The sequence below is a fragment of the Anser anser genome (genome assembly GCF_964211835.1).
Source record: "Anser anser genome assembly, chromosome: 4".
Lineage (NCBI taxonomy): Eukaryota > Metazoa > Chordata > Aves > Anseriformes > Anatidae > Anser > Anser anser.
In genome coordinates, this window is record NC_139724.1 from 45,418,860 (window position 1) to 45,444,881 (window position 26,022).

Sequence of the window (26,022 nt, forward strand, 5' to 3'; positions counted from 1 at the left end):
CTCTACACTGTGCTTTGAAGTACAGTTATACCTTGGAGAATTTGCTTTTTTCTTGTCTGCTTTTGGCTGCTCATTTCTACCTCTTTTATATAATTTGTTGCTTACATATATTCCCATATGTGATCAACTTTTGCCACCCTTATATGTAAGCAGAAAAAATAAAAATCTTTGAAATTTGCTACCTGGTTCCAAAATGCTTTCATCAAATTGGACTGGAAAGCAAATTGAGGACTTACTGATATGAGAATAGGAGGAAAAATAAAATTATTAAAGCACTACTTATGAATGATAGAAAAACAATTGAACTGATGCTTATTATTTAGGTAGCGGGAAAAGGGAAGAGTCAAGAAACCAGCTTTTATGGAGTGGATATTTGTTGTTAATTTATGCAGATTTTATAATCAGGGACAGACATTTTATTACACAATGGTAATAAAATCTGAGTTAAAATGTATCAGAGTTTACTGTAACAGTATTTAGTAAAAATATCTGTACAGAAAAAAAAGTATTTTCTGTACAGCTCAGTTCATGACAAACGTGATATAAGTGTTTCCATGTACTAGAACTATAGTGATCATCTAGGTATGAACAGTTCATATTTCAATTTTCTTTTTGTTCTTCTAAGCACTGTACATCTTTACAGTTGTGCTGCGTGATTTAAAATATGCAGGCACAACATGATTTTTTTAGACCTTGGTCTGTGGTTTTGCTTCTTTTTGCTGTCATGCTGCTTATATGCTACTCCTACATGAGTATGCTACTCCTACTCCTAAATGAGCTTCACAGAGAAGCTCATTTACATATAAATGACATTTTATATTAATTTATCCCCAAATAAATGTTTTTCACTTTGCGGTAATAAGGCCTAATACTGAGAATGTTAATATTACTAGCTCATTTTGATAACCTAAGCCTGTTGCTATAATCTTGCTTGTCCCAAATTTTCCTCTTCTTCACCCTTCAACACCACATTGAATATGTAAATAGAACCGGATAGCTAAAAAGATTAAAATCCTAGTAGGAGGAAAAAAAGTTAATTAGTAGTATTAACAAAAGCGATATAAGAAAAAAGCAAAGCTTATTAGGAACTTTCACAGATTTTAAAGTCAGAAGGAATGGCTATGCTGAGTCTGTTCTGCAAAATGTTGTCCATACAGTACTGTAGGATAATAAGCTGTGCTTTAATTGCTCAGATAAGTAAATATTAGTACAGGTACAAAGGAATAAATATGCGTTTTAGGTGGTGTGATTCAGACAAATCAAAGAGAACAGAGTGTGGTGAAAGGAGGTTGGGTACTTGGAAGGAATAAGAAGGAAGAGATATTACTGAAAGGTAAATTGTAAAGAGACCAGTACTTACAAGAGCACTCTTGTTATGGCAAAAAGATGAAGATTCATTTAATGTTTGTAGTATGTTGATGGTTGTCAGGACTGCAGCTGTTGGCGTTCAAGATCTCAATAAGAGATGCTGAAAAACTTAAATAATCGATTCTCGTGTGCTTGGTGTTGTTTATGCATGATTTTTGAGATTTGTAATGTATTGAGAAGGGAAAAAAATAGAATCCAGGAAAATGTTATATACAAAGCACAAAAAAACAAACAAGCAATCCCCTTAAGTAAAAAGCTGTTTTATATGTACATTATGTAGTAGTTTTGTAATATCAAGATACCTGCCTTGAGGTTTCTCTATATGCAGGCATGTGTTCAAAGTTCAAAACTGTGCAGTCTGAAATGCAGAGCTCTGCTATGTACTGCCTGTGTTCTCTCTCTTTTTTTTTTTCTCCTTTCATTCCTTTTCATTTTTCTCTGTGGAGTATATGATACCTGCTAGAGAAGAGGTGGGAATTCTCCTGTAGTCTTGCCTATTCAGTCATATTCTTCCTTCACTCAAGTTTTGTGTATGTGATCATCAAGGCTTGTAGAGATTAAGATGGCTTACTTTATTACATAAAAATATGTTAGGCTATCAACCTTGTAACGATAACCTGGATTGCCAGTTTTGAGCATTTTAGATCTTTAAGAGAAATAGCTGAAGTGAAAATTCTGAGCTACTGACATATAAGTCTTTTTTGGAGTGCACCCAGTCATCCTGTAACATCTCTCAGGTTCTCAGAATGGTTGTGGTATAGTTCTTCATTTTGGAAATCAGAGGCTATGTCTATGGTAATAAGTAATACAGTGCAGTACTAGATGCGTACAGTGAAACAGCTGTGGCTGAAGACCTCATGTTTGTGTTGTATGTGTTTCAAGGATTTTACTGTGGGTTATGTGTAGTCTGGTCCTGTGGACTGAATGTACAATAGCACTCCCTGGTATGCATCTTCTGGTTTATTTTTTTCCAAAATGAATCCAGGTCATGCAGTCCAAAACGTTTTGGAAACGTGCACCAAAGGGCAGTAAGAGAGGACATCTGGGAGATGTGCTTCAAAAGCAAACACCTGATTTGCATGTGAAGACTGAAGTAGATTTTTTTTCTAACTGTACTGTGTAAGAACTTTTACAGTGAAGGATTATACTTGTGCAGTAATAGCTTGAAACTCCTCAGTATGGTATTGATTCACTATAACTTGTTCCGTGATCCTAAGCCATTTAAACACAGGCTAAACTAAAGATTAGGTAATTAAAAATGTACCGTGTTTGCCAATGTTTACTTCTATCAGTTTTAAGAGCAAGAAACACCGGAAAGTCAGACTTGAAATTTCTCTCTAGGGGTGTTTTTGTTGTTTTTTTTTTTCAAGACAAAAGATTGTACAGATAATGGCTATTCCTTTTTTAATCCTTTTATTTTGAAATTTATTCTTGCATACCTTCTGAAAAATAATTATCTAAATAAAAAATAAGTTTTATACATTCTGAAGGTATTTTTGTATCAGCTAAACCTAGCAATGTGAAATTAGCATGATCCATAGCATTCTTCTTCAAGAGCTATTCTTGTAGATATCTTGAAAAAAAAGTCTTTTGGTCAGAAAAATTGTAAAGTAGCTTAAACGTAATAATATGACATTCAACAAGGAAAATGTCATTGTAGAGATTAAATCTAGATTTATTTTACCAGTGGGATTAAATGCCAAACCTGATCCTGTGGGTCAGGGAAGGCTGCTGGAAAAATCATTGTAGAAAGTTGATTAAGGTCTGACAGCTGCTAAACTTAGTACAGCCTGGGTGGCCACAGGTGTCAGCTCAAACTCTGGAGTAAACAGAGGAGGTAAGCCAAAACCCCTATTGACAATGGCAGGAGAAGAAAATACCAACCACTTAATATTAAAATTTCACCTGAGTGCTGATTTACTTTTATAGAAGTAGATGTGTTTGTTTTGTTTAGCTGTATTCTTAAGAAGAAGAAATATTACAGCCTAAGAAAATGTAATGAGGAACTCATTGAACTTATTAATTAAATGAATTTACAGGCCATATCAGCTTTGAGAAAATATGCTTCCAACCTGTGCCCTAAGTAAAATTTATACATTCCCTAAGGCTTTATTCAGTGCTTGATACAATATTTTATAGTTCGAGCGCTAACAATTGCATTGCAGTATTTTCTCCATGTTAATGTTTGGAAATAATAGGTGCCCAGAATTACTGTTATGTCAAATTGATTTTTTCAGTAACTCTGAAAATGTAGCTTTATTACATTGTTTCAATTGAATACATGGCAGTGATGGAAAAGAGAAAAAGTAGAGGCCATTCCCAAATGCTTTTTCATCACTTGGATAGGATATTTCATATTTATACTTCGAAGGTGTAAGTGTTATATGTCACTTTTATAGCTTGTTTAAAAAACTGATTTCTGATGGGTGGAAGTCTACTAGCTGTAAAGCTCAAATAATACATTTCTAGGTTAATACTTCAAAATTAGAGAAACTACAATGTATTGTACATTTCTTTGATGCATAGGTACCTGCTGTTTAAAAAGTGCATTGATACTGAGCTACATTTAAAAAAGCTCCTACTGTTCGGAGATTATAATAGAGCAAGTCAGGTGATAAACATATCGTTTTGTAATTCTGCAACTAACTTTACTTGTGTATACTTGTAATGCTTAGCCAGTACTCTCTCTCACTCACACAAACACACACACACTAGATGGAACTGATCAATAGATTGCAATTCATGCTGTGTAGCTTCTGAAGACTTAGAATCAAGGAATATCCTGAGTTGGAAGTGACCCACAAGGATCATCAAGTCCAGCACCTCACTCAATCATTCTCTATATATGATTCTATGATTCTGAAGTCAACTCTTGAATTCCTAAATCCCATAGTTAATGTCAGTGGTGACCGAGATAATTAATCTGACTGAAGCTTGTATAAATATGTCTGCATAAGTTGCAGTCATGTGAGTGGCTTCAGTGTAAAAATATCCTTTTAAACCAAGCCCTCAAGGTTTGAATACAGTATGTACACCAGTTAGCTAACCTTGAGTTAATTTTGAGTTTTACTAATGAATTCTATGGGAATTGGTATAAGTCAAGATGAGCAAGGAAGTTAGACAGCATCCTGTTGAGTTCAACTCTTCGAGTCAGTGTTTGTGCTTGCTGCTGTGATAGTACAAGAAGCAGACCCTCCTCGTACTGGTCCTGAGTTAAATGGTCTCTCCAAGGCACTTATTTTTAACTTTACACAACCTCCTCTATTCTTCTCTTAAAACAGAAGACTGTAAAAATAAAATTTAAAAAAATGCAAGAAGAATATTCATGATTGTTAATTTCACTTGTTTTGTATTTCTTAGGAAATACTTGGGCTTAAGGAGGTTTAAAAAAGTCATGTGTTCTAGACACAGCATACCATGCTATTGCCAAAAAAAAAAAAAAGCCTTGGGTACTAAATAGTCTTCTGTGAACAAGACTGTCTAATGAAATAATATATGAGGTGTTGATTGCATTTTGAATTTTTTTCAATATTAGATTTTCTCTATATTTCCCCATTGGTGAGACATGAGTGAGTTCCCAAACATCTGTCTGCCTGAGGATGATGACTTTGCCAGTGCTGTGGTTTCCTTCGCATGTGAAATCTCTGCTTGTATACAGAATATAGGTTTGAATCCCACTGCACATATATTTTCACACTTCTTTTTTATGTGATGTTGACTGATGATCTTCTTTTCCTGGTAGAGGAAAAACATATCATTTGTATTGATATTGTTCTTCTTCCAAGAGCAGATCAACATCTGTTCAGTTCTCATCATGGCTGATTAAATAGACCCTCCTTCACTAAATCTTAGGGCAAAAATTACTTCTGCAGTTTAAAACAAAACAAACAAAGGAAAACTTTACAATTGATTGAAGGTAGCAAATAGGCAGAACTGCTTTGGAAAGCAAGAAGTTAATGGTGTAGTAGAGTTCTACTAAGTGCACATGACTAGGGCTTTTGAAGAAATGCACCTTTTTACTTCTGACAGACATTTCAATGAAGATGCATGTTTTTATGTTCACTACAGATGTTCTTACAAGAATATCAGATTTTTTTTGAAAACCCCAAAACTGAAGTAATAGAGAATTTTTCTAACAAAAACACTTTTAATAAAAGTAACTTTTTCCATTTAAATTTGCCAAAATCATTTCACTATTGTTTCAACAGGAAGATTTCTGTACCTTCTGTAGCCATTGGAAATATTTTTGAAAGGATTTTACTTTTCAGCTGAGGAAGTGTGTATTTCCAAAGTGATTTATTAACAGTCTAACTTTCTCTTACTTATTGGGCTTTAAACATTATCAGATTCAAAGCCCTACTAATTCTATAGAGTTATAAATTTTCATCAGCCTTTGTCTTCCTGTGTCAACATTACTTCAGTAATTCAATGCAATTCTGATAGTTTAAGTAGGCCTCTGTCTGTGGGAGAGCCACTTGCTTTAAGTTCCAAAACCCCTCCAATTACTAAGAGAATGTCTTGTTAGTTCTTTCACATTTTTCACACTTAAATACAAAACTGGACTCCATTAACTCGCACCATCTGTGATCTTAAGTGACTTAACCTCTCTTCTCAATGGGGGTTGTGTTGCCAGTAGTGATGACCTAGCAGAAAGCGTCAGTGATGTTTTTTTCCTGACATTAATCAGCTTAATGCTTGTTTTAGGGCTGAAATGTAACTAAATGTCAGCTACATAAGCCACCCTTGCTTCAGTAGGCACTTTACTGTCTTTTGTACTGTGCTATTTCTTAATTCCCTGCCCTTCAATTAAGATGAAAGCTGGTCTTTATAAAATTGAGTGATATATTACATGTCACCACTTCATTGATAGCAAAATTACCCATCACTCTTGTTCAATATTGGAAAAAAAGTGTATATTGACGCTGGAATTTGCAGAGGCTCAAAGGTCTGTTAACACAGCTGCTGTCTAACAGGTCTTCTTATAAAGAACTACCCACTCGGCCTGGCCCTCAGCATGATCTGATACTATCTCTTGGGGGAGTTCCAGACCAAGCAGAAGGATCCATCAGGTTCTTCGGGACTTCTGCTGCTTATTCACATTGCTGTTATGCTTTACTTTTGGTAGAAGTTTGCAGTTACCAAGGCTGCAAGGTAGGCTGAGGGTTGGCTACAATGCATGTGTAGGCTACAATGCATGTGTAGGCTACAGTGTGTAGGCTGTCGCAGGTTGGACTCTCCTTCCAGGCCTCTGACACCATGCTTTTCAGGTTATTGTTTTCCTATGTCTTCAGTTCACTTTCAGGTGGGATAATCAACTGAATGGTACCAGTTCTTGTCACCATCTTTGATAAATGGCATGTCCAACTGTCCAAAGAGCTCCTGAGTGTAGTTTGAGGGACACATCAACATTAATAATTAGTAATGAATAAAACAAGGTGTTACTAGTGTTAGCAAAAGGTTTAAAACATGAAAAGAAATGGGTTTATGTGAAATATACAGCTGTCAAACTTTCCTCAATGCCTAGGATGCCCTTTAGGAAATGCTCCCTGAGGTCAGTATCTGTCTCTGTCCTGTTGTTTTATACAGCAGATTACACCAATGTCTTTTCTGCGTTGTTCAGGGTCGCAAAACTACTGGATTTCCAGGGATTCTGTTTGAGAGGTCAGCAAGCGTGGCTGTTATACATCAGTATTTTCTGGGTGATGATGTTTGTTTATTCTAGGCTACATTTTTCCACTCTTGCTAATTTTTTGAACTTTTAAAAATCTTTTTTTTTAACTAACCCTGTGTTCAGGTGATCATGAAAATACATGTAGCAACAAATAGTATTTATAAAGATTAATACAAACATTTTCAAATTCTTCACAGAAGTCTTGAAAGCAGGTAGTGTTACTGTATCTACACCTCATGTATAGGCCTTATAAGGCTATAAGGCTTTCTCTTTTGTAGCAAAGGAAAGCTCTTTGTTTCATAACAATTAAAGCAATTAAAAAAAAAAAGAAAAAATGGGATTAACTAAAGGCTAATCTGTTCAAGTATGTATTTTTAAATATTTTGCTATCAAAAATACAAGCTGATAGTTTTTCTTTAGTTATTGTGTTTCCTCTACTTAGAATAAATCTCACCCAAAAAAGTTCCATACGCACTATTTGTTAAGGAACTTAGGTTGAGATCTTTTCAATCTTATTCCGGTTTTACCAAGAAGCTTCTTGTGTGTATGAGGACCATGAAATACCATCAGTCTTAGTGTTCATTTTTCCTAAATACGTCATGTATGTCTCTAGACTTCTCTGTTTTACAGATCTGAATTTTGTATGTATTGCTATTAGTTAAAGTAATATGAGATCTAACATGCTTTTCTTTGTTTCTCTGAACTTCCCTGTGAATGTTTAGTTTTCAGCACGTAGAAAATTTAGATTGACTAAGTTGATAGTCATGTGACACTTAGCATTGTCAGTTTATCTTACCCTAAGATACTTGTAGTTCAATGGATGCTTAGATATATGAACATGATCTACAAAAAGAAATGAGCAATATGTGAAATTCTGATGGAAGTCAGAAGTAAATCTGCTGAATTCAGGAGGATATTAAAAAAGTGGACATAGCTTTAGATAGCTCTGGTATTTTAAGTGTGCTCTCTACGTCAATTAAAATCTAAGTGCTAAAAAGGATTATTGAGTAACATTTCTGTAGTCAACAAGTTCACTATGAGTAGTATAAATCTGTGTTCGCTGTAGCAAATTAATCAAAAAAGTAAAGGATGAGGTTTCCTCAGTATGGGTTCAGTTTTAACTTGCTCCTGTCACCTTGGAAAGAGTTATCAGAACTGTTCTTAACTCTCATTTATTTGATCTTGAGCTATATTTTATTTGGAAATAAACTGTATAGATGGTGTTTTTTCTTGTCTCTGCTGATGAACTCAAGAGTGATAGTTCCAGATTGAAATTTAGAAGGTTACTTGGAGATGCTCATACTGAAGTCATTCATGTTTTTACCTTGCAATCAGTTTTACCAGATTTACACAACCACATGTGCTAATGCTAAATTAATATACATAACATATTTATATTGTTTTAAAGGGAGATACAGTCAACTACGGCAGCAGTTAGCAGTTCAAAAATTCTGCATTTAAGTATTTCCATCTGCTGTGGTTGAAGGATACTCTGTGCACATGTTCTTTCAATCTGTTAAAGGTGGCATTGAATGGCCTTGAGAATTGGTCTTGTGCTGATTTCTTTCTAATGCAAAGCACTATTTACATAGAATCCAAGATAGTCATTTATGATTCATGTAGCTGAAGGCAGAGAAGGTGTGCACTGGAGAGAAGGCACTCTTTCCACAGTTGTTAAAATGTTGAATTTCTCTTCTTAATTTCATAAAGTGAAAATCATCAGAGATGTGGACGTCCACATTAGTGTACCAGTTTTATAGTGAACCACCTTACGGAATGGCAAGTCTCATTGAGGCTGTCCTTAGCCATTCTTTCCTTTGTTTGTTAAGAGGCAGAAAGGTTATAAATCCTGATCTACATATTTCTATTTATACCTGGTATGCTTAAAAATTTAATACTAAATCACTTCAGTATCAGCTACATCCTGGCTTTCTCGCTCTTCCTGCTCCCTTTCTCATTTATATCATCAATAAAAGAAAACACATGTAATCCTTTGGCTTTGCTGCCACCATAACCATGGTCTGGCAGATGCTTTTTGAACAGAGGGTAGATTTATAGTACTGGCAGTTGCTAACTCCTCTGAAGTCAAACTTCATATGATCTTCCCAATGACCTCCTGTTTTGTTGACAGTTAGCAGGTTTTTCCCTTTGCTTGAGGTTTTAAATTTGTCCAACTTTCTTCTAATCTCATCATTGTCCCTATTGTCCTTATGTGGTGGCATTTTCATTCCTTTGGGCTTGTTGCTACATTTAACTATTTTTTTCTGTGTAGATGTAGAGCAAAGTGCTTATGCTAAGCCAGCATCATCTTTTCCATGTTACAAATGCTGCCTTTTCCAAGCATTATAGTATTGTGCATTGGAAATTTGGTGTGAGGTAAGGGGGGGGGGGGGGAAGAAGTACAGAATGTTTTATTTTGAATAAGCCAGTCTATGAGAATGATGTCTTCCTTGAAACCAGTAAAATGTTCTCTGGAGAGAAACTTAAGGCCAAGTTTTTCTCTGGACAGCACTGGTTTTTTGTTTTTGTTTTGTTTCAGTTTTTAACTGAAATGGACACAAAAGGGAATGAAGGGCAGCTTAATGAAGAGGAGGGCTGATGCAAATCAGAATTGTGTCTGCTGATATCAGTGGAATATACAGATGTAAGCGATCTAAAATTAGATCAAAGACTGCTTTGGATATGTTTCATGCACTGCATATGTGAATTTGAATGTAAATGTCAAGGGAATAGTTAGATAAGCCCTTTTTTGCAGTAGAGAATAATACAAATCATACTAATAGATGAATATAACCTCAGGGAAGATATTCCAGCCCAGGTTTGTGAATTTAGCTTCCCAGAGTTCATAATGGCCTTCTTTCCAGAAAGGAACCTAAGGATTCCTGAAGTTTGTTTAACTCTGAAATGAGTAAGATAATCATAATCAAGTTAAGTCTTCATTTACTTTTAGAACAACATGATAAAAAGGAAGCAAATATACCTGGTACCATCTGCAATAGTGGATGTTTTCATAGGTGTTTAAAGATGTATACGTCATATACTTTACATTTTCTGTGGAACAACCTAAACAGAGAAAGGCTGTTTTCAGAGAACTTGCAGAAAATGTGGTTTATGTTGACCACAGTGTAAAACCAATTAAGGGTGTGTTGCAGAAACCTGCTTTTCGTATGATTTGTCCATACATTTCCTTAAAAATTATGGGCCTGCTTCATGAAGTCTTTTGTCAGTCCAGCAAAATTTCCCAAGACAAAGTTTTTTGTGTAGATGATCTTTTTTCTTTCTTCTCCTTTCTTCTTCAAGATCAGCTCAGTTCTTTTTAAAGTAATTTATTGTTTTAGTCTATAATGAAGAGTTATGGAAATTACAAAATTAAGATAATGATGAAAAAACACAAAGAGGATTAGCATGTGAGGAGAGACTTAGAAAGAAAAGTTTATTAGTGGCCTCTGTTGACTCTTTTGATGATACTCAGCTGGGCATCATGTACTCAGGTTGTGTCAGCAGATATATTTGTCTTCCATCATGCTGAAATGTACTTTACACGATATATCTAAAATTGAAATTGCTAACGAAGTACTTTTCCCTGTGTGCATGGCTTATGATGTGGTTTTGGTGAGCTAGAGAATTCCAGCCACAGCAAGTTGAGGCATTTCAGTGATAGTGCCTTTTCTAGGAAACTTCACGGGAAGGCACTTTATCACGACTTGCAACAGGAAGAGCTGAGATCTCTGTGAAGAGCTGCCCTAAAGAGAGAGCTTGGGACATACTCAGAACAGCACTGATTGATAGTCTGTTATAGTACTTGTACAGTTGATGCTGAGTACCTGGCAAGATTAAGCAATGTATGGAGACCTGATTGTCCCCTCCATACTCAGAATAGGAATTCAATAACAAGAGAATTTCTTCACTTTGTAGGTTCAAAATCTAACCTGAGTAACTCCTTCCCACTTACCCTTGGAAAACACAGTATCTCCCAAAAGACTCTATAAGATTAATGCCTATTATTTGTTAATTCATGTAGTTAGCATTTTTATTGCCTATTGATTTTTTAGTCTTTGTTTTCAATTTAACCTAGTAAAAATTTCTTAGTGTTTACTTTGTAGTCTAAAACACCCATCTTTAGAATGCAAGCAATATATAATTAGGGAACACAGAAAAAAAGTATTAGGAAAGTGAAAGTAGTGTAATTGTTTGACTGGAAAAAAGGTGCCTCTGGAGCTTCAAAATCTTTAGTGAGACAATGTGTAGTATCATAATGATAAAGTTTACATTTAATTAATTGATTTAAATGTTGTTTTCCATGCAGTTCTTATGTAACTTTAGTGGAATAAAGGAGGAATTACGCCTTATATGTAGGTTTCTATTATTAAGGAAGAACTTTGAAGAAGAAAATCTTTATATAGGTGGTATTTTGTACATAATTCTAATTATTTATATGAGGTCAGTGAGCTTGTAACTTCTATAACATCATGTGTTACAGTAGCTGCTAACCAATAGTTCTAATAAAAATACAGATGGCTTAGTTGCCATCTGCACTTCTTTTGAGATTCTACAATGAATATGTGATTAACCTTCTGTCACCACTTTTCAAAATATTTTTTTCTTCTCCACAACAAGCTTTTCTTTTACCCCCACTCCCTCCCCTCCCCTCTTCCCATGTTTGGAAACCTGGTAACAAACATGAGGTTTTTATAGACATCTTACTTGTCTTTATGCTTTAAGCTTTTGTGGAGGATGAAGGAAAATACATTGGAATTTTATGTTTTTGTACCTTTCATGTTATGAAAAACAGACTTCCAAAATGGCTGGGTTTGAAAGACTGGAACAGATAATTAATTCATAAGTGGGTGTTGAAGTGGAAACTGTCAGGCCACAGCTTTCCCAGCTTTCACTTAATCATTTGAAAGTCGTTTTGTGTTGTTTTCACTGACTGTAATCCCGTAGAGAGAATATAAAACTTGCACCATCCAGCATGGAATTCCATTCCTTTAATGACTTGGGCTCTGTGTTGACTCACTTTCACTCACTTTCACTCGCTGTTGTCATTTCATACAGGAAAAGCCGTACCAATGTTCTGAGTGTAACAAGGCTTTCAGTCAAAAACGAGGCCTAGATGAGCACATGAGAACCCACACCGGAGAGAAGCCGTTTCAGTGTGATGTGAGTTGACCCATCGCTTTGTCTTCTTGACTTAAATGCAGGAGCAAGACTTAATTTCAATGAGAAATGGCCTTGTACACGTTGGCTGTGGCATAAAGTTACACCTTTGGTTGCCTAGCTAATGAGAGACCATTCAGGCAATTTTATGTACCCTCTGTAGTTACCAAGAGTATTGTGTACACTTCTATTTTATGGTTTTGGATCCCGTAAGAGTTATTTTCACCATTCTTAATGCAATTTGGATGTTGCAAGTAACAAATTAATGCTATTTGGTTCCCCTTTAATTGTATGACAGGTTAATAGTTGGAGATTAGTTTATATAGGAAAAGTTATTAAATTCATTACATGGAATCTGGATACTTTTGATGTTGTTCAACAGCACAAATATGAATTCAGAATTTCTGGGTTTTGTCTAATGAAATCTGATGTGATATTTTCAACATCTGTTCGTATGTTTTTGTTACAATGAAGAAATCCTGAATGCTGTGTATGCTTGCAATGCTGAAATGCAGAATATCGTATTACAGTTCATAGATCACCATCAAGTACCTTTTGATTGGTATGCCCCATCCTGTATGTAGTGTATCTTACAGCTTTTAGAGAGGGTATATGGGGAGGTGGAATGCACAGAAATCATTGTGACAGAATCTCATTCAGAATTATCAAATTACAGGATTGTAGTATTTGCTCAAGGATTTAGCGAGGGCACTAGCACAGGGCATAGAATATTATAGGTGCTTCATTTTGTGATTCTAGCTCTTACTGAATTAGTCACAAGGGAACCACTAGTTTTCAGTTATATAGTAGGTGGCTCAGTCTAAAGAGTTGTAAATTTGTTCACAAATTTTTGAAATGAAATATAAAATTAGAATAACCACTTGTCATGAAAGTCACAAGGTTCTATTTATTGATCTGGCTTTCAATGAAGTACTCTGGCAACATTTCATTGAGAATAAAATTCACTTAATGAAAAATTTCAGAGACAATAGTAGCAGTTTTGCTAATGTCTGCAAGACAGGAGATTTGTTATATTCTTTTGGGATAATCTCATCCTGGCTATAGATAGTACCTTGAGGATTTCTGTAATTACAAATCATTGTCAGTGATATTTTCAGCTTTCAGATCGCTGTAATGTTTATCAACTGTTAGTTAGCTTGCAGTGTAAAAGCAACTTTTCCCACATGGAGGATCCAAGACTGTTCTTGGATTCACAGTATACATTTTGAGACCAGTCAGAGGGTGTGTGTGTGTGTGTGTGCTATATTTTCTTCTTTTTCTTTTTTTAATTTAATATAGGAACTGCACGAAAATGCACTTTCGTGTTCCAACTAACTGGATAGAACTTTTGTTTTCCCAAATCACAGCGTATCTTGAAAAAGCTGTAATCTGTGCTTAGTCCTAGTCCTCCTCTGAGAATTTTTATGTACCTGCACTTATTGGAGATTTTTTTATACTTTAAATTACTGTCGTTTTTTGCTGAAATTACTCTTCAGCACTAAACTTTGGGCAGTTGCACACCACAGAGATTGACTTTTCAGGGCTCTAGCATACACGGCAGATGCCTTTACTATTTATACAATAATAAGTTGCCCAAAACTCTACAGTGCTCTTCTGCTTAATGCGTACTTGGAGAACATTGGAAAAAGGTTTTTTTTTCGTCAATAGTTACTCCCATTTCATCTGGACTCTAATTCTGATGATGCTAGGGACATAGTAAATATCACCCAGAGCAGCCTGTTCCTCCAGAGCTGTCTTGCACAATGCATGTTGCCAGATGTTTCTACAGAAGCTACAGGAAAACCAGCAGGGGACAGTTCCAAAAAAAAAAAAAAAAAAAAAAAAATTACCAATGGGAGACATTTATTCCTGGCTTCCTAGCACTAAAGATTACTCTTTACACTAAAATATTCTTCTTAACAAGACTTTTTTTATCTTGCTAAATATAGTTGTTCACATTATTTTATTTATCATGACTTGAGTGGTAATTTATGGCAACAAGTTCTACAAATTCTTAACTGTGTAGAGAGTTTTTGGGGAGGGAGAGCATGTCAGGTTACTGCAATGGAATTTCAATGACTGTCTCTTTGGTTCTTTAACAGAAAGATTTAATAGCTATTCCGTACATTATTTTTTGTACACCTACCATGTCCCTTCTTAGTCAACTGCTCTGAGGCAGATGGGTTAATTCTGTCCAAGTTCTTTGCATGACAACTTGCCATGTCTATAATTGTATTTGGTAGTATTTTCTGGATTTTCCCCCCTTATTTCCATTTCATATTTTAAGGGGTAAAGGCATAATACTGGCGTATCCTTACTCATTAAAGTAATGCAAAATTCTGTAAGTCTAATGCTCACACCTACTCAGAATCCTTCGAAGGTGAAAAACAGGCTGTTTTATTCAGTGATTAGCATATTCCTATATGTAATCATATATGTAACCACACTGAAAAACAGAAGTCTTTGAGAGAACTGAGCTTTTTTTGGTCTTGTTTCCCACCTGGCATTAGCAGCAGTCGTAGGAAGTATTCAGCTCTTTCTTTTAAATAATGTATCGATATCTGCTGTCAGAATTTTATGTGTTTAGTACTAGTACCATTAACATTTACAAACAGGAACTTCCTTCAGTGCCAAAGAACTGAAGAAAGAAAGGCTTTGGCTATTGAAAAAATACATATATTTAATGGGCTCAAGAATAGGCTTCACTTGACACCCCACCTCTCCCCACCCAATAAAAACTTACATACCAGTTTGTTTTAGAGTACATTTTTGCTTTAAATAGAAATTTATTCCAGAGTGAGAAATAACTCATACCTTATCTTCCTCTCTCACCTCCCTCCCCTCTCTCAGCCATATGTAACAGACATTACAAAACAGAATTATGATACATGTAAAAGTAATCCATATAGCCTGTTCAATGAAAGTGCTACACTTTATTTCTGTGGCCATTTCTTATATTATCAGTCATCAAAAGCATTTTTAGAGCTTACATTTAATGAATCAAAGCCCTCACATCCCACTGATAGTAGTGATAATTTAATATTCCCATTTTAATGTGAAACTTCTAGTATATTTTGCATAGGAAAATGAAATAACTGAAATGTGGAAATATAAAATGTGTATTTCCTAGTATGTTTGATTTCTGTCCTCTGAAAACCAGCCTGATTTTTAGTGGAAGGCTGGTTGAACTTCAGTTGCCTCAGAGACAAGAGATTATTCTTCGGGGGCAGAAGGGTCAGGTACTGCCTATCCTGGTTTATTTCCAGTACAGTATTTCCCAACACACTGCCTTTAGTTGACCCTACACTTACTTTCAAATGTCAATCATCCCCCCTGCTCAGTTAAAACTGATCATTTTGACCAGATTGATTAGAGTTCCAGTGCAAATAAGCAGGAATGGCTGTAAATCTATAAAATGTTGGTCTTGCTTGTAAAACTGAAATGCAAAGCAAACTCCAAAAAACAAGATTGCAAGAGTACAGCACAAGGACTGGCTCCATCCTCTTGACACCCTCCACTCAGATATTTATAGACATTGATGAGGTCAAAAATCTCTAAAGCTGATTGGCCTAATGCATCAGAAAAAGTTTTAGGTAATGTTTGCCCTGTTCCTCAGTCCCTTTTGCTATTGAAAACAGCTGGAGGAAGGTTAATATTAGTCTGACTGGCTCCTAGACTGATTCTTTTTGTTTTACAGTCTTATGTTGTGACATTTCCATCCTATTCAATGTTTAAATTCTCTTTCTGCTATGGAGTGTTTCTGTAAGCAGCCTGTCCTCTCTTTTTATTAAAAATAATATGCAGTCATTGATGTAAGTTTTAAATTTATTGTAAGTTACCTAAGTGGAAGCTGGATTTGACATCTTGAATTCTATTTGTAATAGTAATCACATAGCTTTTTATAATTTTGAGGTGTGTATAAGATGCATGGGACACATACAACTTGCACGTGTGTATATCCATGATTGACTTCCTGACTTCCAGGAAATGTATGTTTACAAATACATGACACTTTTAACATGTTTAAACTTGTGGGCAAATGTGATGATAATGATTAGGTATATGAGTTCACTTTGTGTATTTGTAGAAGAGAAATAGAAAATGGTGCTTGACAAAAGCAGTATTAAGACCCAGCCAGTGAATGCTGCAAGTAACATTCACCATCACATAACAAAAGAGTGACTGTTGCTTGGGGCTGAAAGAGGTAATTATATGTTTAGGGAAAAAACGTAGAGAGTTACAGTAGCTGTACAAAAGTTCTCAGTGTTACATCATGTCATAAATTCAAAATGTTCCATTGCAACGGCACATACAGTGTTCTTGTCTGGGGAAAAATTAGTTGGGGTACAAAACTTGCCTGTGGCTGTTGCCCTTTTTATGGTCATTGTATGGTTTTGCCTTAGTTGGCATAAAATACATATGCTGCAGATCAAGACTATCAGTTTGTATAGTCAGTTGTTCTATTTGTCTGTATTGCTTTTAAAAGGAGTTGGTAGTCGCCCAGCAATTTCACTACCATTTTAATACCAATGTGACTTTAAAACTTCATTTTCCAGTAGAGAGGTTCTGCTGGATTCTCTCAAGTTTCCTCTGCATGGGAGACATTTTTGTTTGGAATGAGTGTGAAATTCTAAGACTGCAAGCCTGTAGCTGTTCACTTTTATCTAATTATACGGCTGCTATTTCATTTGAATCAGGAGCATGTCTTTTTTTTAAAAAAAAAAAAACAACACAACTTTTCTGGGAAATTCATGCCTAAAATATGTACCTAGATGGAAGTTGAACGTAGCAGTATAACTACACAATTTCAAATGACTTGATGTCTTACATACAGATCTTAATGCCTTGCCTACAGATTCTTAACTTTTCATTCTAACTTCTAACTGAACGTGTTCTTAACTTTTCATTTTGACTTCTGTACAGAAATGTGTTTAATAAATTATTTCTTTAGCATGACAGAGGCCCTCATCCCCCTATCTGTTTATTCATATGGTAGAGTGGACTGAACAGCTTGAAGTGCAGAGGAGGAAGGGAGGACACACACCAGTTATAGCAAAGGAATTGAACCTTCATTTAAAAAAATAACGTCTTTTTTTCTTGGACAGGCAAGAAAAGACTGCAACCATCGGTATTCCTCTATAACCATTTCTAACATTTGTTGTAGTCTTCAGAACCCCTTCTTTCTCACTCCTCCCTCCTCGTAACAGAGCAATTTAGAAATGATTTTTAGGAACCTGCAGATTTCATTCTGCAGGTCAGGAAGGAAGCCTTTCTTTTGAGGTTGAGTTGATAGAGGCTTGTGAGTTTTTTGTCATAATTTTAGTTGCATCCCAGATAGAATAATAGGTTTTGAAAAAATGTTACTGGAACACCACAGTGTTTTGAATATCAGGTCTTTTTTATTTCTTTTTCCTGTGTCTGTGGTACCACTGTTAACATACAACATTGAAAATACCAGGCAGAGTAATAGTCTTTAAAATGTTCTATGAAGGAGTATTCTTCTGAAGACTAGCTAATTTATTCTTGCAGGTACGTGTGGCTGTAGGTTCAGTGATGTAAAATACAGAGCATTATACATTCTTGTAAGTTTTAAGAACACTGTTGTCTTTGTCTTGTCTTCTCTGGCCTAGGTTTGTGATCTGTCCTTCAGCCTGAAGAAAATGCTGATCCGACATAAGCTGACTCACAACCCCAATCGACCGATGGCAGAATGCCAGCTTTGCCACAAGAAGTTTACAAGAAATGACTACCTCAAAGTGCACATGGAAAATGTTCATGGTGAAACTGACAGCTAATTATGGCATGTGTAAGAAGAATGGATCTCATGTTCCAAAGTGTTCCACTTGCACATGTACAAACTCCAGACCTCTCACCTGACTACTAAGCATAGTCAGGAGAAACAACTTTAATGTGTTCACATGCTGTTTTTCTCACGTTTTGTTTTTATCCTACTAGCTTACTAAAAAAGATATATTCGCATGCAGTAAAACATAGTTTTGAAAATAAAAATTTGAAGATGCGAGAACTTTACGAAGATTTTATCCTAATTAAAAAGTAAAAGATTTAAATCAACTTTATTTTCTAAGTTTCCAAGGTTGTAATTGAGATATTGGTGGCATTACCTGGAAATCCTGGACATCTGAAACTGAATCACTTTGTCTCCAGCTCTTATTTCTGTATGTAAGCCTCAACACTCCATTAAAAATCTTCAACTGGAAATCATGCAGAATTTGTCATTGTGTTTGATTTCTGATTGTATCCGGCATATTTTATTCAGATCTTAATGCTGCATTTTATTGTAACATGACTTTGTCTCATTTTCTTTATAGCTTTCTCGTTAGATGAAACTGATTAACTCGAATTGGTTCTTGAGATGCTGGAATGTATAGGTATAGAAACTGGAAATCTGTCAGCTTAGGTACTTCTGTGTGAGCGTTCAGGAAAATTTACTACTTCTGGTTGCATGAAACACAACAGAAGTAAAAACTTTGAGCAATTTAGTGTAACTACTATGTTTGTATTCATCATTGTGACTGGGAAGGCAAGTGTTTCTGAAAGACATTCTGACAGACTGTCTTGAGCAGCGACAGTTGTCTAGTTATCATGTATTTGATTTCTCAGTGAACACCTGGTTGCCAGTCTTTCTTTCTGCAAAATCAGATGCGCTAGTTTTCTTCATCTTACTTAACGTTTTCTTAATCCTGTTAATGACCACTGGGAATAATACTGCTTTATACCTGAGTAACAATCAAATTCTTCCAGATATCAGATTGAATTGTTTACTATAGTAAAACTCTCGAAAAGAGCTTCCACAAGGCTGTCTTTGTAGCACAGCTAGATAACTAAGAAATTGTTATCTACAAGGACAGTAAAAATGTAACTTCAGAAGGTGAGTACGTGTGAAATTCCTGAGATATCAGCAGTTATATTAATATTAAGGCTAAGTTAATATATAATATTAAGGCTGTGTAATTAGTAAACAATTCATATTCATTTTGGACTAGCCAGTGCTTTATAAAATAAATTCGTATTGGGATATCTTAGTACTAGTTTTTACGGGAAAAGAGTTCAACCTTTCTGAACTGCAGTGGGGACAATTGAAAGAAACAGCATGACCCTTTATTTCACTTCTCAAATCTGTGTATCACAATAAATATTCTACTCAGAAGAGCAGAAGCTTACAATAGAAAATGTTGCTTTATTTAGTCATTAACACTTCATTCGTTCCCTGCTAATAGTTTTCATTCCATCCTTCTGCATGGACATCTCTATCTTCATGTTCAGTTTTGAGACCCAACACTGGGTCCCAATAGTAGAGTGTTCCAAGCTCATAACTTTTCTATAGAAAATAAGCAGAACATGCGTTGTGTTTCAGAACCCAAAGGAGACCCACAACTAATAGGGACAACTGTAAATACAGGATTTATAATGTAATTATTATGTTTTATTATGAGACTGTTCATATTCAACCTCCTTTCTTTCATTTTGGAAGTCTGTGACACCCCATGACATCTAACAGGTTTACAAGTGTCTTTTCCATTTACAAGGAAATTGTAAACTCAAGTTTACAGGTTCCTTTTCTTAGGGAAAACAGGTCACTTGTAGCAGTTATAATAAAATTGATCGGGAAACTGTCACTGTATTCAACAGGAGAAAAACCTTCAAAATTATGTCTTTCTATTTATTTCAGGAGTCCTTGGCTCAAGTTATATATGACCAGTTAGGTTTTAATGAGCCACCAGCAAGGTTTCTGCAGGCAGAGGCATGATCTTGTGTTTCATGCAGTTGGAGGTAATATGATCTGAATTCATAGTGGTGAACTATATAATTGAGTTTACATGTAATGCAGACTTACCATTATACAATATATTTCTATTTGGCCATACCTTTCTTAAACAAATAAACAACAACAACAACAACGAAAAGCACAACCCTTTTTCCTTCGAGTAAAAATTTCCATTGGTAGCTTCCACTTGGAAAAGATAGAGCATTCCTTTCAGGTGATTTGGAGAAATGAGAAACTGAAACCTTGGTCTAAAGGAAATTCTTGGTTTTAGTGTGTGTGCGTGTGTGTGTTTGTATGTTTGTTTTGCTTTATTGTCCACAATGGCAAAATAACCACCATTAGTTAAAATACTGACTTTTCCATGTTAAGTTGCACAATGCAGACTGACGTGAAGAGCTAGAGATATTTGTGAAAGAACATGTAGTCACTGCAATTTTAGAAGGCTGTGATTTTTTTCCTGATATTGTATAATTTTCTGCAGATCACGGCATTCAATTTGTTCTCTTTATTTTTCCATTGCAGTTAACTCTTCTTGGAGAAAACTCTATCTCTAGTGTTAGGAACAGCAGGAAACTCATGTTCCTTTTGCTTTCCATGCTGATCAGATGTACAGCCAAAAGCTGATACAAATTGTTAATATGATATTATTAGCAAACACAAAGGATGTTTATAATTTATAATTATTTTTGTCAGCATGATTTTCAAGGATTTGATAGATCCTTTGGTTTACACTAGCAAGCTCTAATTACAAATCAGAAAAAGGAGGAAATAGGATAAGTTAACAAAGGTGTACTAGGCATTTAATGTTTCTATGTTTGAACGTAATGACATAGGGCAATCAAAGCATTTTGTATGTTCTGCAAGTAATTTTGTGATGATATAAGAATATAAGTTTCTGGTGTGTGTTTTAAATTGCAATGTTTAACGTTCTGCATTTGGGTAAATATGTACCAATATCATTATTCTTCAAAGACCTCCAACTGGAGTTTATTTTAACTTATAAGTCACATTTTAATTTATTAGTCACTTTTGCAGAGCTGATGCTGTAACTTGCAATTATGTAAATTATTCTCACGATCTGAAGAAATTACCTCATAAAACTATTGTGCTGCAAGTTGTTTATGGCTGTTAGATTCACCAACTGAAGCTCTATTTCAAAAAAAAAAAAAAAAAAACCAAAACCATTACCACCATCACCCTATTTCCTCTGCCTCCTTTCCTGCCTCTCACCAGTGGTTTCAGCATGTGCACAATATTAAGGGAAGAAATTACAGGAGTATTCCAACTGAGGAAAATCATTTTGATCTACTGAGAAGACATTTTTCCTTTATGAGGGCTGGGAAAAGTAAAGGAACTCTGAGTCCATACCTGAAATTTATTTATTTATTTACTTCTTTCTTTTGAGTTAAAAGAGGGCAGAAGTGTCTCTTGTAACAACTGCTTACAGATCGTTCACTGTGTTGAATGATTTCAACTCTGTCTAGTTGAAATCCAGTAGTCCAGCCTGGGGTTTAAATTTTGGTTTATAAACCATGGCTTCTGAGCAAGTGTAATCTGAGATTATTGATCTCTTGTGCCTGGTTTAGATACCTTTCACAAATGGACAAAGGTGTGCTGACTCTTCTCCGTTCACATCCTGAAGAGGCAGGAAGCATTGCAATAGCTCCCTATCTGAGACATATACAATACAAATCCTAACTTCCACTGTCCAACAGTGATTGGTAGTGCTGTGGATAGGTGTAATTCTCTCTAATAGACTATGAACTTTTGGCTGTGTAATATTGATAATGGTTTGCTATGAAGCCAGTGCTGTTAGGCTTGCACTAACTCAGAATATGATGGCAGTTTTGGCTGTAGAGCTGTTTTCATAGAACATGTATGAATTCTGTCAACTTCTTTTTGTCTTTAGTGCATACTGTGGCACATCAAGAAGATGGAGTAATTTAAGGATACACAGTAACAGCTGAAAAGTTGTCACTGATAAACAGTTTACTTGACTTGGAAAATTATTTGCTAAAAATTCAATCTCAGACTGCCAGTCTTAATTTTATTAACTGGTTTTCTTTGAGTGTGTTTTATCACACACTCATCCATCCTCATTCTGTTGTAAGCTGGTACTGGATTTGTAATATCATGTGAACAAGAGCAGAGACTATACCAGCAGTCTTAATATTTGCAGAGCTTTTGCTGATAAGCTGCATCACTTTCAGCATGCCCTATTTGTTATGATCAAGTAGCATGCGTCTCTGAGCTTTCTAACTTCAGCTGCGTCTTGTGTTACACCAGGAGTGTGATCAGATGCTGTGTATGGCACAAAAATTGTCGTCACCCTCTGGTGATGAAAGAAACCATGAGGAAATGACCACCGATGTCGCAAGTGCGGGGAAGGGGGGAGAGTTGAGGACCCATTTGTGTTTCTGATCTCCAACTGAGGTAGGCAAAAAAAATATCTCGGATCTCCATCACTGCTTGTGTTCTGGACTTGGTCACCTCAGGAAAATCTAGACAGAAAGATAGAGGAACAGGGACAAAAATATAATGTGTTTCACTTACTGGTAGAACTGTATGTGATGATATGTTTTGATGCTCCTTTTGAAAGTGATGGCAAGTGCTTTGTAGTTTAAACAAAAAACCTCTGATCTGATTGTGTGGCGGGAGTGGGCAAGAAGTGCATTATCAAGAAGTATGTTCATTTTAAAGTGTAACTTTCACCATTTCTATTGAATTTTGGTTAATGGAGTCATTCATCCTGCCCTGACTGTACAATGATCTGTTGTAATTAGAGTCAACTTAGTGCTGAGAGGGTTATCATTGCTATCAGTCTTTGTGTGTTCTAAGTGGAGCTGGATTTTGAGAAATGGCTTATGCAGTATATTTTAGAAATGTACTTGGGATATGCTGTACATACAAACTGAAACTGTTGGAATTAAAGTAAATAATTCAGATTCCTACCACTCTTCTGCTATATACAACTGAAATTTCAGATGCAATGTTTTTGAAGGAAAAACAACATCTTGATGTTAGTCCACTAGATTGTGAGGTCCTTCCAACAATTAACCCAAATAAATTGGACATTATTCTTCAATTTTAATAAAGAGAAAACTAGTAAGAGTTGCCACCTAGGTTTTTGAAACAGTGTTATTTCACAACTGTTTGTCACAGACAGGTATGCATACATACACATAACCTGTTATATAGGGCAGATATATAAAAGACAGTCTAGCATGAAAAGGTGAGATCACAGGTTTCTAGTGCTTTGAAGCCTGATTCTGTGTGTGCTCCTTGAAGTCAGTGAAGTTTAAGTCCTGGAATTTAATTGCAGTCTTAATGATTATCTTAACAGGACGTCCTGGTAAGCAACAACTCAGTTCTGTAAAATACGAGCGTAGATGGAAAGCAGTTGCTCTTTGAGTCAACAGAGACATTTGAGCGCATGCGAGAAACGAGTTGAAATCTGTCTTTCAAAATAAAACAGATTACGTTTAGCTGAGAAGATATGTAAATATAGCTATGGATTCTGAGATCTTTTCACTTTCTGGAACAAGTGTGAGGCCCAGAATAGTGGGTGTCTGAGGAACTCCAAAGAGTATGGCTATTATATTTCAGGATCTGCTTGTTGACTGTCTGCCACTTGGACAAACTGATGTGTTTCTCACTTTTCCTCTTTCTCTCTCATCATGGCTTTCTTCCTAATTTGGCTCTAAGCTCTCCAACATGAATATATCTCTCTTCTGTTTATTACAGGCATTTGCAGTTCCCTTTGATTAGCTACTGTACTGAAAATAGTAATAAAAGGAACACTTCTTGAAAATTACTGACAGGGTAGTAGAAACCTCCTGAGGAAACGGGTGTTTGAGGGCTGTGAGTTTACAGTGGCTACAAATAACCAGAAAACCTCCTACTTTTAATTTGCCATTCCTTCAGTTTAAGAAAAAAAATATATCAAAAAAGCAAACAGACAAAACTGATTTGAGATCCGAGGACTAGTATGTAATACGTGATATCAGTTCTATGTAAGATTAGTATCCCATGAGAAATACACTATCACAATTGGGCTGTGGTATGAGCAAATACATGTCTAGTTCTGATGGTTCAGCTGTTGAGCAATACGCTAAACTTAAGGACGTCATTGATCATTTTATTCATAAACTTTAGCTGTAAACTACATCATATAATAAGTGTCTCTCGGTGTGTTTGTGCAGCAACTAGTATCAGGTAGATGTAGCAAGCAATAAACTGAATGATTGTTTCACGTTTTTCTGCTTCCATTTGTAGCATACGGTAAAGCATCCATGTTGTTTGCTGAACAATAATTGAAGCAAATTTGTTTTCATTTCTGCTTTTCTTTGAGAAGGACGTTCTGAAAAAAAAAGGGACCATTAATAAAAGTTTTTTTTTTAATCCTTCTATAAGGAAAAGACTGTAAACTCTTAAATCCACAAGTTCATTTCCAGTTTGACAGCTGTTCAAACAAAACTGGAAGTGTATGCTACAGCAGGTAATGTTTTGCTGCTGGATTAGAGACCTTCACTGCAGCATTATCCAAATTAACTCTTTAGTACCAATATTTTGGTCATTTTCTATCTGTGTCATGTCTTGCACTTCAAAATATTCTTTAACAAATTATATGTGCCAAATTCAAGGTAGGTCATAAATTCATTTAGCATCGAAGTTATTTAAAAAAAATCTCATCTTTGTTTCACAGACATTTCAAAACTTGGCAGTCCATTTGCTTTTATGTGTATATGTATGATGTCTTTTGTAACAGGTCATTTATACTTCAATAAAACTCAGAAGGATTATTCTCTACATCATCTACATCTGTATGCACTTTGTTCAGTTTCATAGTAAGTGGACTGGGGATTGAGTCTGTTGAGATGAAATAATAAAAGTGATGAATTCAAAACTGGAAAAACAGTAAACATTTGGGATTAAATAGGAATTCAGAAAAGGCACCCTTTGAGCAGAGGAATGAAATTGTGATTAGAGATTGCATTATTACTTTTTCTTCCTTTTTCTCCATCACTTAGAACAAAATTCTAAAAGGTCCTTTGAATAATAAAACTAAGTTTGAAAACTTATATTTAAATTCAATTTAGCAAATGTAAAAGGAGGATGAAATATTAATTCAAGTAAAACTTCACTAATCTTTGCAAAAAGACGAGACACATCTTTTGTTTGTTTGTTTTTTGGAGCTTGCTGTTACTAGCCAGGGCTACTTGCTTTCCTTCTAGTTTTGAAGACAGAGTTTAGTTTGTAGAAACTAAGTCTTGTTAGATGACACTAGCAGTTTATGTAGAGGAAATCTGCTATAGTTTTGATTTTACATTAAAGAAAAAGTTGTTGAATTGCTCAGATGTTTTGGATAAAGAGTCCCAAGACTTGTGCTTTCATACCCCTGTGTGCAGTTTGAGCAGCCTTGAATCATGCAAGAACCCCTTCTGTGAAATCTCTTCCCATATTTTTGTTTTCCAAACTCACTCTGCATGTCTGAGGTTGCAACCTGTGGTTGCTTTTAGTGATGTGATCTAAGAGTCTTTCTCAAATAGGTCCAATATAGTTTCTTCTGCCTGGAGGGTAGTTGTGGGTTATGCCAAGCAGGTGAGGTTATCCCTTTCTAAAACATCTCCTCGCACAAGTCCAGGATATTTGTGTAGTTTGACAAGCTAAGTTTAGCTCTTCAGTACAGAGGAAGATTAACAAGCTCTTTCTTGGAGCTGTAAAGGAGGTCAGCTATACTAACCTACAAAACAAAGCTGCTGTTAATTCTTCTGTCCAGCCCCTTACAGTGCAGCAAGGCTGGCTGGAAAGCAGTGATTTCTTTATTTCTTCTCTTTGCTTTGAACCTTTTCATCAGGTTAGTAATAACAGTAAAATAAATAAGATTTGAATATGGCCTCAGAATTCAAATGAGGATTAGAATAGAAAAAAGCTATGAAATTCATTATTTGGACTTTATTTTTTGTTTTCCTGATTCTACAAATAAGTTGGTGGAAAGCAGGATTTCTGTGTCACTGCAGAACTCTGCAGGCCATTCACC

The 26,022-nt window shown here is 35.5% G+C and overlaps 1 protein-coding gene across 8 annotated transcripts in view; it reads left to right on the top strand.

Moving 5' to 3' along the window:
- PRDM5 (PR/SET domain 5) overlaps positions 1-25,797 on the top strand; it is a 114,609-nt gene extending 88,812 nt beyond the window's left edge. For 3 of the 8 annotated variants that reach the window (XM_083835142.1, XM_083835143.1, XM_083835141.1), the window contains 2 exons: positions 12,095-12,199; positions 17,827-25,797. In XM_083835142.1, coding sequence (XP_083691268.1) covers positions 12,095-12,199; positions 17,827-17,991 — 270 coding nt within the window. In that variant the 3' untranslated portion in view covers positions 17,992-25,797. Of the gene's footprint in view, positions 1-9,578; positions 9,684-12,094; positions 12,200-17,826 lie in introns of those variants that run through there. The other 5 variants (XM_083835137.1, XM_083835138.1, XM_083835139.1 and 2 more) reach the window with 3 other exon arrangements.
- Positions 25,798-26,022: the final 225 nt, after the last annotated feature.